This window comes from Stegodyphus dumicola, chromosome X1, assembly GCF_044657685.1.
Source record: "Stegodyphus dumicola isolate Sdum_Otavi_A_Nest chromosome X1, ASM4465768v1".
NCBI classification, from domain to species: Eukaryota; Metazoa; Arthropoda; class Arachnida; order Araneae; family Eresidae; genus Stegodyphus; species Stegodyphus dumicola.
In genome coordinates, this window is record NC_140780.1 from 165536698 (window position 1) to 165554704 (window position 18007).

Genomic DNA, 18007 nt, shown 5'->3' on the forward strand with positions numbered 1-18007 from the left:
ATATTTGGGAAAATTTTATTAGGCAATATACATGTAAAATATCTGTAATTATTTTTAAACTACCCACTTCCAGCTCCATTCAAGTTTTTATTCCTTATATACTGATATTGCAAGAGACCTAAAAATATCTTTCTTATACAATATATCTCCCTTTAAAACTCTAACACACCAATTTACTGTCCCCTTCATAATTAACGTCATGCTTCCCTTCTTGACTGAATTTTCAACGAAATCTTACGTGAAGAGTGCTTGACTCGCTCTGATGTGTTTTTGTGGTTTGGTATATTTCGAGATGGCAGAGATGACATAAAAGATGTTGAAAGAACGGAAAGTCCTCGCACAAGCTAAGCTGGCTCGAAAATCGAAGCTGCCGGTGCTGCATTAAATCAGGATCGTCGATTGCAGAAGAATGCTTGCATAGCATTTAAATATTGATAAAGAAACCGTTCGCATAATATTTGGTGAAGATTTAGGAAAACGAAATTGTGTCCACATTTTATTCCACATTCATTAATAATAGAACAAAAGGATGATCAAGTGATAACCGAAATCGCGATCCAGACCTTTTTAAAAAACTCATCAGAGGTGTATCGTGGGTCTTCGCCCACGTTCCAAAAACAAAGACACAGAGTACAGAAAGGGTTTTGGCCAAAGGAAAATCCGGCGTAAAGACAATGTTAGTTTTTCTTTTCTTTCCAGAGGATTTATTTACCAAGAATTCGTCCCTGAAATAGAAACAATTAATGCGGTGTTTTACATGGGTGCATTGGGTCGGCTATTGAAACCCATCGCACGTGTGCGTCCAAACTTTCATGCAAAAAATATTTGATTCTTGCTGCACGATAACGCGGCTTCCAATAATGCAGCTTTGCTATTCGTGTGTTTTTAGGGAAAAAAAAAAAGTCTGAAAGGTTTCAGATTTTAAACTACGTCCAAAGAGGCGTTTTTTTAACGTTTTGTGTGTTATCTTTATTTATTAAAAATCATGTTCTTCACACTTAAACCATAAAATTCAGTTCAACAGCAGTGTCGCAAATAATTTTAAAATGAGCATATCTTTAGAAATTCCGATACACAGTTCCGCGCCCTGGAAATAAAAAGGTTCTTTTTTTCCCGTAGAGTGTTGCCATTGCTCGCTTTTAAATTGTTGAGTTTGTTAATCAAAAATTCGTTTTACAAAATACGAAACAGATAATAAAACGAATTTCAAATTTGGGCTTTCAGATGCCCATATTCGCATTAGGATTACGTCATTCAAAATTGGATGGCTCTAGGTACCGTTGTTTTATCACAATGCGAGAAACATACATACTTTTATGCAGATTCTTCATTATTTAATTTCTTCAAATATAATACAGGGTGATAGTATTTGGTGGCAATGATTTGAAAAGCGATACAGCTTTTTAAAGTTTCCAACGGAAAATCTCAAAACGAAACAATATTCCTTCAGGGACAAAGCCCCTTTGGACTAAAAATCTGAAAGGTTTCAGATTTTAAATTTCGTCCAAAGGGGCGTTTTTTTAACATTTTGTGGGTTACCTTCATTTATTAAATATTATGTTCTTCGCGCTTAAACCATAAAATTCAGTTGAACAGCAATATCGCAAAATAATTTTTAATTGAGCAATTTTTTTCGCGGAATCCTTCGTCCCCCGTCTTGTTTAATCTTCCTAGAAAATGTGGCGTCATTCTCGCAAATAGATCGCGCTACAGAACACTGTGAGCACTATCAGTTTAATTATGGTCACCCGTTATGTCTAATATGAACTCATTTTGTAACTTCTAATTAGCATAAGATGTTTGAATTTCGTATAATGAATTAGAAATGAGAGGAAAATAATTCACTTACCAATGGTATGGAATATTTTCTTAAATATTATCAGAAAAGGAACAGACAACTGAATCTAACGCTTTATGAAGTGATACAGCTTTTTAAAGTGACCATAAAATTCAGTTGGTAAGTGAATTATTTTCCTCTCATTTCTAATTTATTATACGAAATTCAAACATCTTATGCTAATTAGAAGTTACAAAATGAGTTCATATCAGACATACCGGGTGAACATAATTAAACTGACAGTGCTGACAGTGTTCTGTAGCGCGATCTATTTGCGAGAATCTATTTGCGATCTATTTGCGAAATCATGCCTACAAACTTTTCCACATGATCTGAAAAGAAAGAAAAATTTAACTTAAAAAATCCAAAAAGCTACAGTTCCTTCATTCTTCTCGATTCTAAAAGAAACACGAATTTCTGATTTAAAATTTCTAGACTAGAATTAGATTTATCTTGGACCGATTATGATGGATAATAACAATATTGGATGGCACAACTGAAAATATCCCGAGAATGGAATTACTTAGAATTATACTAAAAATGACGCAATCCCTTTCGGAATACAGTTAATGACTTGTTAGACCACAAAATTCATAAGTAAAATCACTTGCTTCTATTAAAAATAATCCAGGTATTATGTCGAAGTATAAAATTCACGTATGTAAATGACACTTTTTTGATAATGAATCCTAAGCTGATATCGTTTAAACCAGGGGTTTTCAACCGGTGGTAAGCAAGAGAAAAATAGGTGGTACGCAAAGAAGCAAAGTATTTTTAACTATTAAATTCAAAAACTAAAACCCCAACATCCTGATTGAGGTTTTTCGTAAATTTATGCGATCTGAACTTTGTTCAAGAGTGGTCGTGATAGTAGTACTTCATAGTGGTAGTACTAAAGGTTTTCAATTTTTGTTTAGATGATAGGAGTTAGTCCAAAAGTTGAGAACCGCTGGTTTAGATTAACACATTTCCCATATGTAACTTCCGTCCTTTTCCTCGTAATATTTACATACATTTACATTCAATGAGTTTTTGAAAGATTGTTTTTAAAAATGGACGCATGCTTATGATTTAGTATCCCCAAAGCTTCCAAAGCAGTTATTTTAAAACAGTAGAATTTTTTTACTTATTTTATATTGTTTCTTAGTTTCATTTTAGAAGGGACACATGCCTCAAATTTTTTGTTCTCGTTTTAGAACCTTGTGGCAGCAAAACTAAATTATTCTATATCATCATAATACCTACATTTTGCTTCGAAATGTCGATTATACATGCCTCTGATATCAAGAAAAGTAGTTTAATTTTCACATGATTATGTGTAAACGTTTTCCTGTTTAAAATATTTCACGTCTGATAATTTCCAACTTTAGAAAAGTGTTTAAAATATGTTCTCATTTAAATAAAATGCATTTCTTCTTTTCACTTCAACATTCTTAAATAATGCAACTTCTTACAGAGATGAGCAAGAAACTCTAGTGCGCAGCATCCCTTATTGCTCCCTGTAACTAGATGACTTAAAATTAAGAGAAAAGATCTGGTGATTTAAGTTTAGATGGAAAGAAATTTTCTCGTCTATTTTTGATAGTATTCAATTTCGTTTGAAAGCCTAATATTATAATATTATTAGAAATATATTACTACACTTTTGCTGCCTTTCGGAGACAAGTTCTCAGAGGAAAAAAACGTGTTATATATAGTTCGGTCTTTTTTTGTTTTCCTAATGCATCACTGGGCATTGGAGGGTGATTTTTACTTTTTGTACAGCCGGAAATAATTATAAAACGACATCACTTTGCATTGCTTGCGCGACTCGAAGTCTGCTCAGTGTGCGTAAACAACTTTGGGGTACATGCCCTCAACATATCCCTTCGGTCAATTTCACCCCGTTTTCTGCCTTTTAAGCATACGCGCTCGCATATACATATGATAAAAAAAAAAAAAAAGGCGAAAGAGAGAAGGAGCACCTAAGGGTCATGTCTGGTGGCTACCGTGAAATCAAAGATAGAAAATTTCTAAGAAGTCGGCTTTCTGCCAAGCTAATTAATTGGTCCTTGTTCACCCCTTTTGGTCGGTTCCCGGTCCTCCGTTATGTCTAATGAGGAGAGGAAGCACTTCCCTCGTATCAAGGGACGGGGCGCTCTGTCGCCAAAGGCGCCGGCACTCCCGCCACCTCACACATGGAAAACATAACTAATGATGCCATTTCAATTTGTGCACGAACTCCGAAGAAACTTAAATTATCAGTACATATCTCTGGTAATCAAGTTTTAGGTTTTAGATATCAAAAATCATTATAGATTATTTAAAAATATAATTTTGAATTAAAGGAAATTTTATTTTTTGATATTAATTTCACTGAATAATCAATTACTAATTTTCCACAAGTGGTATTTGAGACTATGGAATACTTTAGTCATTCGGAAATAATTGACAATACGAAAATTTTGCATCATCACCATAAAATTGAAGCACCAACCATTAATGTAAACAATATGGTAAAGCAAATTAAACCGGAAACTTTAATGTACAGTTTTAAATATATTAGCAGATACTCAGTCCATAATTGTGAATTTTTTGAGTTATTAATTATTGCCCGCCCTTTTATGCCACAACTATACTGCGGAAGATTGGCAATATGCAAATGAATGAGATTAACATCAAAGAATGAAAGGGCGAATAATTAAAAAGTTTAATTATTATACAGAAATAAATTCGAATACAGGAAGTTAAAGGAAAGAATTTAAATTTAGACACACATAAAGAATCATTTGGGCCATATATTATTGAATATGTACACAGGAAGGTAAAAATAATTTTTATTGTTTGCAAGATTTGCATGTAAGACCTAATATCAAACATGAAAGGTACAATCTTAGCAAAATATTGGAAATAATCCTTCTTCAAGAACATAACACAAGATCATGTTAGCCAATACGTATATTATATAGTATATACTACATATTATTTAATGGGGGATATATAATGCCTCTACAGATTTCATGGACCGAATTCATAACAAATCGAGATTTTTAAGCTAAAAACTCTACCACTCTTTAGCTTTTATATAGTACATTCCTTCTAATACTATACATCTCTTACTACATTCATACAGTATCAGAATGCCTTCTTAGAAGTCAATTGTTGAAACCCTTTTTCATTCATTTGATATGTTCCCTGAACTTCTGAAATGATCTGAAATAGTACTACAGTGAATGGAAAATAACCAGAAAATGTTCTGTCCGACGAATAAGACTCTAATAATTAGAACAGTTACTTTAAAAAGTTCGGAGGTAGTAGAATGCGCAGAGATAATACTGCCTCTCAAAGTTCAGTTTTAAATCCTTAATAGTTGATAGAAACTACGAAACTCAAACAAAAGTTCCTTTTAAATATCTTTTCGAAAGCGAACGATATTTTATTAAATGTAAGCTGAGGTCATATCAGTAATCACGGTCACTAGTTCGCATTTGGCAATCTTCGTTGGAATAAATAAAAAAAATGTGCTCCTAAAACTTTGTATATGTACTGTATATCTCTCTGATCGTTTAATTGGTATCTATAGCCTAAAATCGAGGTTTTTGATATTAAGATATTACTTAATGATACGCCAATTTACTTTTCGCCAGAATTCGCATCATACTTAATATTCAACTGTCATTCATTTTATTTGAGATCAGAATATATATTTATAAAGCTGCAACATAACAGTGTTTTCATCCAGAAAAAATCTAATGACGACTCAAAATATATAGATCTTCAAAAGCATAAGTAATTCCGAGATAAAGTAAAAACACACTCTTTTAAATATTTAAGTTATTAAATTAAAATAAGAATAATTAAATTAAAGCAAGTACCTTTTTCAATTTATTAGAAGTCTTGAATGTGTTTAGTTATTGTATCTATTTATTGAGAACGTATAAATTAAAACAACTAGTGGCATTTCAGCTCATAAAATATATCCTGGTGTTAAGCTACTGCGTTTAAATTTGCTAGAGCTAGAGGATTTAGAGTGTTAAAGAAGGCAAATGGACAGTACATGAGACTTAAACAGGAAATCAATGGAGCTCATGAAAATGCTCAAGAAATTTTAGCAGGTAAAACTGATTAAGACTAGACCTAATCTAATGGATTTTTGCTCTAAAATCACGCTTCCTCAGCTACTGGCGTATACTTCAGGATTTCAGGCAGCTCGACATTTTGGAAGATCTTGAAGTCTGAAAGTCCTCAGTCTGCCCTCAGTGGGAAAAAGAAAATTCGTCTGTGGAAATAGTGTTTTAACTTTAGTTTACTGACCTAAGAATCTGTTTATGGAGCGGTTCCTTTAAAGATGCGTGCAATTCCGTCGAAACATATTAACCAAAAGTCACTGTAATTAACCATGAAGAAACTTAAACGTATGATGAAATATTTTATTTTTTAGTTAACTGATGGCTTTTAGTTAACTGATGGAAGCAGCATTTAGTTTCTTTCTTCTCCTTTCTAAACTTTAGATACATCCAGACTCGTTAACAATTTTTCGACCCTTTTATCTTGCAAAAACAATATTTAACACTTATATTTGACGGCAATATTCTTATAAAAATTTAACTATTTTCTTCCTGACATTTTATTTTGCACCGTAATCATGGTATAATAAATACACACACAGCATATATATGTATACATGTATGTACGCCTATGTGTTACGGATATGGATGTATATTGATAAGAAACGTACGGAAGTAAATATTAGGTTACAGAATCAGGCAGCAATATTCAAAAGAAATAAATGTGGCCAAAAACTGAAAAAAAAAAAAAAAAAAGCCCATTTTCAAATAATCATATAAATGCTATTTTTCTACCTTTCTTTCATAGTTTTTTCTCCCTTTTCAGCTTTACTTTTTCCGTTGAGATGTTTTTATCATTACCAACGTTTACAGTATTTTGTGTAATCTAGTTGTCTGTGATTGTACGAAATCATATTCACTTTTGTTCTTACTTTTTCTATCAACTTCTAGATCATTTGCAGCGCTGAAAACTGCTCCCAATTGGTCTGCGTTATAATACAACAGATTTTAACGCACTTAAGTTTCCCCTTCTCATCACTTTTCTTCCACAAATGCTTCAAATTCACATTTACGTTTATTCTTAATGCTTAACATATCAATATATATATATTAGAACACATAAGGGTGATGTATGTAAAAAACAGACGACAAACGTATAGTGCATTTACAAGTAAGTATTCAGGAATTCATCCCAAAGTTTATATAATGCTTTGAAGAAAAATACCTATTTGAATTGTAGAGACATTATGATATTTTTTGAAGCAGGAGTCATGAAAATGAGCAATGCCCTCGCTGGGACTCGAACCTCGGACCTCTCGAATACTCGTCGAGCGTGCTGACCATTACACCACGAAAGCATGCTAAGAAGGCGGGAGAAATACCTTATAACACCCTCTTTTAAAGGGTGACTGGGGATTAGGAGACCCAATCGCCAAATCCTGGTGGCGGAGAATCATCATCCACCACCTTTCTTAGTTCAGGAGCCACTATAGAGTCATAAGGTAATTTTTCGAAAGCAGTAGAGATGAAAAATGAGCAATGCTCTTGCCCGGACTTGAACCACGGATCTCTCGAATACACGCCAAATGTTCTGACCACTACACCCCGAACGCATACAGAAAGGAGGGAGAAATACCTTATAGAATATTAAGAAGCAGAACATTCATTCGACCCACTTATAAATAGAACAAATCATAAAAGGCACTATTTTCTGCCTTACTCGGTAATTTAATAAGTCTAGGCAGTAAATATATTTTTTACAACTTCTGTTATTAAAACTAAATGAAATTGGACTAGATGGAAAACTAGATGAAAACTAGAATGAGTGTACTGTACTCCATTGTTTAATTATGATAACGTACTCAGGAGCCCTCTGCTTATGGGAAGGGATGCCTCTGGGAATGCCTTCATAAAAGATACTGGCTTATATTTACGTTAAACATGGAAAACCATGGAAACGTCATGCAAACAGGCCATTCAAACATCGGAACTGGAACTCCATAGAATGAAACTAGATTAATTATCTGTGCACTTTTGGAGCCATATATAAGGTGATTCATAAAAACACCATTTATACAACTTTGCAAAAACAAATGACCCCGAAAGAAGCTATGCTCTTAACAATTTATGGTACCTCAATTGCAGAGTGTCAACGGCAGATTATTAATCTTCATGGTGAGTACTGGAAACATTCTTTCCCGTTCTGAAGACACAGTTGAAAACGTTCTATGTTTCTGGCAATTTGTTGGAACACTATCCCTTCAGTACCGTTGATTTCGTTGATAATACTCTGCTTTTGTAAGAGGTTGGAGTTCTACGCTACGTAAACTAGAGCAATGGAGGATTCAAAGCAAAAACATTACCATTAAGTATTGATGAAAAGTGTTTCAACGAAAGACTAAATGGGAAGATGTATCCACGTGTGCCTTCATAAGAAGGTCGGGTGAAATCTTGTTGTTGTTGTTGTTGCTTATGCTCACTTGTCCGACGTAGTCAGTCCAAGTTCACGCAATTCCTCGTGGCAAGGAGCGCTATATTACGCCTGCAGTTGGCAACAGCCTTGAACACCATTCAAGTGAGAGAGCTCAGTTCCGCCCCCAATTTTGATAGAAAGCACCCCGGGGGGGACGGGTCCGAGGGTCTCCCACCCCTCTCCCCTTCCACCAGACCACACATTCGGCTCGCCGCATATTTAGAGTGCCGCCATGCCGCACCGACACTATACATTTACAAACACCCATGTCTTCTCCGGGATTCGAACCCCGGCTCTTCGGCACGGCAGTCAACCGCAGATAGACTGCCGCAGATAGACTCAACCGCAGATAGACTGCGGTTGAGATGGTATGTATTATTTTTAGATTTTTTTTCAGTTTAGATAAATGAATAACAACAAGAGATAAAAAAGGCCAATTTTATATGGGATATTACACCTAATATTTTTACACCTAAACATGAAAAAGCACGAAATGAATGAAAACAGTCCGTTCATATTGTCAAGTATCGAGTTGGCAAGCATTTTGTTAAATGAGATATTCACAAAAATTAGAAATATATTTTTAAAATATTTTTATTATGCAAGTTAACTGTCATTCATCAACTGATTGGTTCATCAACTATCGTTCTTCAACATCATGATAAGTGTACGAAAGTGGTGTTTTATACGTTTGCTTAAAGGGTAATAGAATATGTTGTGATAGTGAGAACAGTGAGAATTATTATGCGTTTATGTACACTAATGTTTCAGATGACTGGGAGGTGTTGTGTATTTTGCTAAGAGTGGGAATAAGTTCAGGGATAATAAATTTAAGGCCATTGATTGAATAAACACTGTGTTTGCTGTATATTTATCGTTTGATCTTTGTGTCTGTGTTTCGGTAAAACACCGAAATCTGGGGAATGTCGACTTTCATCGGTGAATGTCAACATTCACATAGTCGCTTGGTGTATGACCGAAATCACCATGTACTACTGGTGAATGTTGAACATATAAGAATATTATATTTTCTTCTCCGTAACTCAGTCGAGAAAAATCGCACTTGAGACTTAAAATAAGAACTTAAGAACGTAAGAACTTAATACACACAGTACATTCAAAATGAGAAAGGAAAATAATAGAAGTTAAAAACTTACTAAATTATGTGATTCAAATCTTATTTATTACAACAACTTAAACTGTTATGAAACTTTGAATTGCCCAAGAGACCCTTGCTTTTACAACTGCATTTATTTGTGGAACACCTCCTTTTGCAATGACAGCGTGTACATATACTCCTCTCTTTTCGACCTACACCAGAGCGTATCTGTGATTGTCGACATACACCGGTGAGGGTCCAAAGTACAAGAATGTAATGCAATATTCGATCTTTCACCAACGTGTTTGGTGAATGTTGACATTCTCCGGTGAAAGTCGACATTCTCCACGGTCTTTCACGATAACATGTCTTCTTAACAAACTTCACAATTTAGCTATCGCTCCTCTATTACCATTCTTCAACATTCTACTCCGAAATTAGAGTTGAAGAAAATTAAGCTATGTTTATTGAAATCTGATGGAGCAGTTTCCATCTCAAAAGCTAAATTTGAATTTAATTTTAGATAGTTCCCACTAGTTGAAGAAAACAGATTATACGCAAGATTTTATGCAAATACTTCAGCATCATTAGCCTATGTAAGTAAGCATTTTAATATCAGCAATATAACTACCTAGCAGTCTCTACTGTGGCACCGGAAACTGAAAATGTGGTTGATGGTTAACATATCCCCACCTAGATTTGCTTGACTGGCCTTTTACCTCATTCCAGTAGTCCTTTAAAGGAGAAAGAATGTAAGGATTTATAGCATTCTCTCGTGGGTGCATTTTTGGTGTGAAAGATCAGCGCTTACCAATAACAAAGTGGAAGATCAGTGGTTAAGTCTGGCAAGGGCCCAGTTGATTGTTTTTGCTTCCAGGTCCCTCATCCCCAAGAAAATTGCCTATGTGGTCTCTACAAAACAAGACAAAGTGTTTTGTGTTTTTTAAGGTGAACATTTGCACTACATTTAGAGAATAATGAACTTGAGCAGAAATATTAGACAGCTCGTAAACTAGTGGCATATAGCTAAATGCTTTGTATTTTCTAATACCTTTTAATCAAATATGATCGTAATTCATACATGGAAAACGAGCCAGATAATAAAGAAATATTTGTATCTGTATAATGCGACACTCACTCCCCTGCTATATAATGAGTTACGAATTTCATTACTTATGAAAGAAGTAGCAAACCGGGGCTCCTATATTATTACATTATACAAGATATTCTTTTAAAGTCTTATATAATATGTCACAGTTTATATATGTAAGATAAAAAATATGTAAATATAAATTATACATCAAATTAGCAGTATCTCTTAATGCTTAGTTTTAATTCGGCATTTCCCCTCTGTACTCTAAAAATAGTAAATCTTTTTCTGCATTCTGTCATTTCGAGACTAATTCATGTCATTTGACTTTTACATAAGGCTGGTGATGTAAACGAAACTAAAACTCAAGCAGCCAATAATAATTTTACAACAGTATTAATTACCCAATCAAACGCATTGACAAACGAAACTAACACATTCTGAATTAAGATTTCAACCTGAACACAACTTACTTACTTTCTGTACTTCAGCCTAGATAGACTTCTGCTTGCTGTTTCTTTTGTTACCGCAAAGCTATCAAAAATGTAAACATTTTGAAATAGGTAAGAATTAGAATGCCAAGCTGTTTGTGGCCGCAGCATGCATGTTTTTTTTTTTTTTTTTTTTTTTTTTTTTTAAATAAAAGTCAATATTTGATCTGCCTTCTGTGCCAAGTTCCTATTTATTATGGATGGACATCTTCAGTATCCATGCAGTCAAAATTCCTGCTGTTCATTACTTCTAAGTCTGCTTATTACGATGAAGTCTGCTTCATTACACATATATTTATATATATATATACAATGTTTTAATATATACATATATAATGCACGTGTGTATATAATGTTTTAATTTTGCATCTGTTGATTACCAAATATAGCTTTCTATAAAAACTCTTTTCCCGCATACTCTTCTCGTATATTTATAAATGCTTGTATCGATTTCTATAAATAATTCTACTTACGTAGAGCCTACTAATAGCCGAACAGTAAAACAGCTGAACGCCGGTAGTTCAACCCGGATTCAAATCACAGTAACTGAGCTGGATACATCAGAATTTTCGTAGTTTTGAATATAAGCCAGTTCTTCTTAAAAAGTCTTCCACGAAGGCATTCCTCCCTTTAAGCAGATAGACCACGAGGACATTACCACAATCCTAATCTACAAATACAGAATTATTTATCAAAATTTATCCATTTCTTGCTACGCTTGAAAACCCAATGGTCAATAAAATTGTAATTCAGCTTAATAATAATAATAATAATAATAATAATAATAATAATAATAATAATAATAATAATATGTGTTAATTTAAATTGAAACACTAACTTAAGATTCGTTTTGAAAATTTTGCTACTTTTTAAGCTGCGCTCTCAGTTTAATTAAAAACCTGGATTATTGTAGATTTTTAACTTGATTTAAAATTAAATTACATTTAATATATAAAAGTTAAAAATATTTACTCTAAATTATGGGCATGATTTCAAAAATCAAGTTAAAATTATTATACAGAAAATAATTTTAAAATTTAATAAAATAATTTTCGTGCTATCTAATAAAACTACTTATAGGACAAACATTTACGCAATCTGTCCGTTATTTTATCTCTTTATCTTTAAAATAACAATTTTTATCTATATTTTATTAATTGCAGATTTATTAAAATCTCTCAACTGAAGAGGGGAACGTAACAGGATTAGATATTATGCTTCTAACGCACACTTCCGTCCAATATGAGCTGAGTTTCCATGAATAAACCCCCTTTTTTTTTCACAAATTATCTACTCGAAGTATTTACTTCTTCCTCATCAGATATCGAAAGTTGACGGTGTTCTGCTCAACATTCGTTTTCCAAAAGGCAAGTCTCCTTTGCCTTCTGATTGACGGCTCAAGTGGCCAATGAATGAAAGCGAGGTGGAAACGACTGTCTGCGTCCATGTGCAGCGAGGATGCCGATGGGGATTCAGTAATAACGAAGCGTAGCGATCGGAGTCGGCCCAGTAGCTACACTCCGCCCTCTACTTCGGCTTCAAAGAGAGTAAACAGACGAAACAAACACGTGGACTATTTAGATTTCTGCCAGTTGAGCATGGGTGAGTTTACAGTTTAATTATTTACGTACTTATAATTATTAATAATTTTGGGAACTATTTCATTTTGCCTTTGTTAACTGCGCTAAATTCAATATAGTTCCTTATTAAAACTCGAAGCAAACAGCTCAAACAAATAAACAAAAATTGAATTTTAATTCTGAAATTAACTTTGGGGCTTCCCCGAACAAGCATAAATAAAATCCTGAGTTTAAGTTTAAATTTATTTCGCTGCGGTTTATACTTGTTGCGTTCGTTTTTGTGTTTTTCAGTTCAATTTCTGTTTATACTTAATACTTCGATAGAAACTGTCACGAAAAATTATGAGGTTGTCCCAGAAAATTAATATAAATTATTTTTCCATTGTTTTTTCTTTCCGTCCGCAAATAAATTGGTCTGATAGTCTTGTTAACAGTTAAATTCCATACTCCAAATATCTTTAACAATTATTGTATTAAAATACTAATAATAACAATAAAGAAATATGTTCGTTTGATTAATGGCTTTCCTTATAGTAAAAATATAAACCGATTATAAATATTCTGAACAATAACTGCCTCGAAAAACTGACTCTATATACTGAATAGTCTAACGTGCTAGTAAGAAAATAAGTGACAATGGTTCATTCTCTAATTTATAGAATATATTTTGCTTCCAGCTGACTGGCTTTAGAGCACATTTATAGTTTCTATGTCAGTTTTATGCTGCAGATCTGTTTAAAGTGGGAATTACCCAAGCCTTTTGGTATTTTTATATATATTAAATATTTATGCTCCTACATACCGTATTTGCCGGCGTATAAGACGCACTTTTTCCCTTTGAAACGAGGTCTGAAAAACGGGGTGCGTCTTATACGCCGATACTGCGTCTTATACGTCGATACTTATTGCGTCGATATGTCGTTTGTGAATGTGTCAAAGCTTCATGGACTGCTGTAAAAACAGAGACAGCGGTTAAATCATTTAAGAAGTGTGGCATTAGTAATGCACTGGATAGTACAGAGGACAATTTGTTGTGTGAGGACACAGATGCTGATTTAGAAGAGGTTTCAACTGACTCTTCATTTAGCGCTGGAGATGAGTGTCTCGGTTTTGATGAAGGAGATCAAAAGGTGTTCTTTCCTAGATAGACTGCTTATTTGGAGAAAGTATTACTTTGAATTTGTATTACTTTGTATTTAAAATACTGTAAATTCATTATAATAATCAGTGATAATATTTTATCCTTCAGAAATGTGTAGAAAAAAGGTTGTGCGTCTTATACGCCGCCAAATACGGTAAATATTGAAGAGAAGTAATCACTAATACTGCTAATACAGTCGCAATAGCTTAGATGTCTAACAGTAATTTATCAATGTAATTTGAAAGAGAATGAGAATTAGCATAAGTCTCGAGTTCTTTTTTGCTAATTAACTATTTCCATGTTCAGCGATTTTTTTGGCTTCCTTTCTATTTAATTGCAATATCCATTTGCTTTTTTAAAATACCAAAGATCCTTTTCTATTATAAATGCACCTAAAGCTCCGACATAATCATAAATACATTTGAATTCGCTTTGCACTGCAGCTTCTACCAGCGTATAATTCATTTATGAACTTATAAATCTGCATTGGTATTAGCATTAAGTTATGCTTTTTTTAAATATAATACGGGATACAGTCTCATTAAACAACTTGACTTTGAGACTATAGCTTGTTATCGCTTTGACAAAAATTCGACAAGAAATTTATTTGTTACCTTCGTACAAAATTTTCTGAGTACACTCACAAATGTTGCTAATACAGCTTAAAAGGACTATTCTTAAGCTTTACTCCTTTTCCATTCTTTTAGAATTTCCTGCTCTACCTTTTCTTCGAAAGAATCTTTTCATGATTTTATTAAATCTAGACTCATATAATTTATTAGAGTAAGAACGTAGTGTTAAGTCTCAAGTTAAATTCTGGCCAGACTAAACTGTATGCCAGAACTAACTGAAGTTAGTTCTGGCATACAGTTTTAGTGGCTGTGAGATAATATAAACTTTCGTAATGCTTTTTTAGAATTTATTTTGTGATAATGCTTAGTATATTTCAATACTGCTTTCGGAACTTTCCTTTATTTAACTGAACTTCTTTCAAACTAATTTAACCATTAAACCTTCTGTCAGAAGAAGCATTGAGAGCAGTGTGAAATAATTTTTTCAATAATATCGAAAACTGACTGTATTTAAATTTTAACAGTTTTATAATGAAAGCAATAGTAGCTTCCCCTCTCTCTTACTCTCTCTACTTATACATAAATTCCAACTTTAGCTTCAGCTTTTTCTGTTCCATGCAAGTTGAAATAGTTTATATTTTCTAAGTCTGTATACTATTTACACTAAGTAATATACACATTGTGAAATAAATAATAAATTGTAAAACTTGATAAGTAAATAAAATGTAAAAATTACCTCCTATGCTTATACAATCATAGATTATCCAAACTGCTCCATATTGAGTGCAGTTTCATTTCGTTTGGAAAAGAGTCATATTTGCAGGTGTTTAACCTGAATGTGAAAACTTTTTTTTATCAATATATAACTGCAAATCAGTTTTAATGAAAAGTCCCTTTATCATTTGTAAAAATGAAAGTTTTTAAAATTGTTTTAACATTTTTACAGTGCCACTCTAAAAGTCTTCTCCGGGTATCAGTCCTCTGCAAAATTCCAGAAATCTTTTCATAAATATTTGTAAGTTATTTCTTTAAATAGGTAAAAAAAAGGCAGGATTTTCTTTCTTAAAGTACTCAAAGCACAATGCACAAAATAAATATGTTTTACATTACATTAAATAATTAATACTTAAGTGTTAATTTTTATTGTGAAATCTTTAAAGTTCTAAAGAATCATTTTAATTATTTGAAATTTACATCTTTAGATCAACATAGCAAAACTGAAATACTTCTCTAAAATACATAGAATCGAATTTTCAACGATCGCATAAAAATTACTAGTAAAAAAAGAAACAAAGGGAATATTTTATTCCTTTTTATTTCATTATTTTATATTCTTTTATAAAACTGGGTATTATGATTACAGTAAAAATCGCAGTCAATATAAAAAAATATAATTTCAACAGTAACTGAAGAAAGCACAAAAAAATGTTATTTCAAAATTATCACTACAAGAATAAATAAAAAAGGGATATTAAAAATTTTTTTCTGACTAGTTTTTCGAATTCCAGTGTAAAATTAAATATTTGCTGCGCATCTGAACTCGGTATCAAAATTTTAATCGCTAATGTTAATTCTAGATTTTAATTTTGTAAATTTTATTTCTGAAAAGTTGATTCCCTAACCGTAGTTGTTTCATGTACAAATAACAGTTTCCTTAATACTGAATTACTGCCCATTAAACTAAAAAAATGTTACTTTCTTGAATTGCAACCAATCTAATAGTTTATGAACTCTTCTAATCTAAATATCCTTATTTGGAATAGAGGAAATATTCAAATAAAGTCTTTGTGAATTTTATTATATTGGTGATATTAGTTTCAAGTAGCATAGTTTCAAGTTTTTGTTCTGTTAGCTGAAAAAACAGCATGCTTACCAGAATATTTCATAATGTTTACATCAAACATAAATAGGTTTCAAAATGGAACAATGGATTCAGATTTATCATTTATAAGTAATCAAGTTCCTTATTGGCAGTACATATTGTAATAAACAACACATATTTACAAACACCTGTCTGATACATTATTTACACTTAATTTGTAAAAATTCTTTCATTAAACAACTGCAAAGTCAAATATAGTATTTACCATTTTCCTTTGTTTTTTGTAATGAAAATATATTTAAGATTCTCTGATTATAGTAACACATATAATCATTTTATGAAAAGATTACTCCTAAATGCAAATAATTTATATTGCGATTTAAAGCCACAAACTAGAATTTTAAGAAAATACAAGAAGATGAATATTTTCTCTCTGTGGTCGAGATATCCTGAGTGAGTACAAACTTCTACAAAAGCTAAGTAGAATTACTGCGGAAGATATACATCATTGTAGTGCTGAAAAAAATCCCCATATATTTCAACAAATATAGTAAAATTGATTTTTTAATATATGCCATAAGTTTATACTAGGCGAAAGCTTAATGTATAGCGTTAAAAGGAAAGGTTGCCCTTTTTGAATTATTCTTATTACTCTACAATCTTTGATTAGAGAAGAAATTTAAAATATTAATGAGCTATATAGAATTTTAAATTTTCAGCTATATCCCCATATTATAATTCTGACAGTAGTAATGATATTAATTTATTTTTAAAGAAAAATAATTTTTTTCACACAATTAGCTTACATATAAGAACATCAAACATGAACTAGATATATGCTTTAAATCAATGTCATCTGAGAGAAATATTGTGTTAGCTGCAAATGTGCATGGGCTATCTTAATTACATATTTAATTATTTTGTTTTTTGTTGCAAGCTTGTTCTGTTACAGCCATAAGATTATAATGAGAACCTGAGTCAACATAAAAAGCATAATTTCAACAACAGCTGTAGTCAGTACAGAAAGAACTATTTTAAAATTGTCACATTTAAAATAAATAAATTTAGGATGTCTTTCAAATTTTTTTTTCATTAATTCTTCTAACTGTAGTGTTAAATTTATACTTGCTACGCGTCTGAGTTTAGCGTGTAAATTTTGGTCACTAATGTTAAATCTGTATTTTAATTTTACAAACTTCGTTTCTGAGAAAACTGATTCTTTCAGACTCAGATTTTCGTGAGCTTTGAAAATAGTTTCTTTAACATTGAGATACAGTACAGTAAAATCATTTTCATTTAACAGTCATATTCACGCGTACAACTAACTATTTTTTTTTTCAAATGAATTTAGGGTTTGAATAGCAGTGCAAGTCTTTAAACTCATGCATGCTGAAAACTAAACAACTAGTTAAAGTTAACTTCATGTACAAGGAAGATCTTGGATTAATAATTCTTCTTTTTCAAATTCATGCAGGCGCAAATTAAACAACTATTTATTGTTCACTTCATGGACAAGACAGAATAAAAACACTCATTGACCAAAGGGAACATAGCTTCTGCACATCAAAATTTTAAAAATGTGTAATGAAATAATTATACATATTAAACACAAACTTAATTAGTTAAAAATAAAAGCGTCCTTCATCCCGACAGCCACATTTTAAATATTTATTAGCCGCATGTGGTTAGTAACTACTGAGCTCAATATTGTGACTTTAGGTGTTGGAATTAACAAAGCAAAAGTGAGCACATAGCTGTATAATTGATTTCGAAGTGTTATCTAAGAACACGTTCTTTTTTGCCAAAAACTGACTAGGTTTTGCTTAGTTAGCATTCAAACAGAGTTCATGAGGAAA

At 32.2% G+C, this 18007-nt stretch overlaps 1 protein-coding gene across 3 annotated transcripts in view; it reads left to right on the forward strand.

Moving 5' to 3' along the window:
* Positions 1-18007, forward strand: part of LOC118181758 (paired box protein Pax-1-like) — a 134357-nt gene that overhangs the window by 44463 nt on the left and 71887 nt on the right. The window contains exon 1 of one of the 3 annotated variants that reach the window (XM_085807418.1): positions 12317-12638. The exons of 1 other annotated variant lie outside the window; for it this stretch is intronic. In XM_085807418.1, coding sequence (XP_085663544.1) covers positions 12449-12638 — 190 coding nt within the window. In that variant the 5' untranslated portion in view covers positions 12317-12448. Of the gene's footprint in view, positions 1-12316; positions 12639-18007 lie in introns of those variants that run through there. One more of the 3 variants, XR_015038456.1, reaches the window with a different exon arrangement.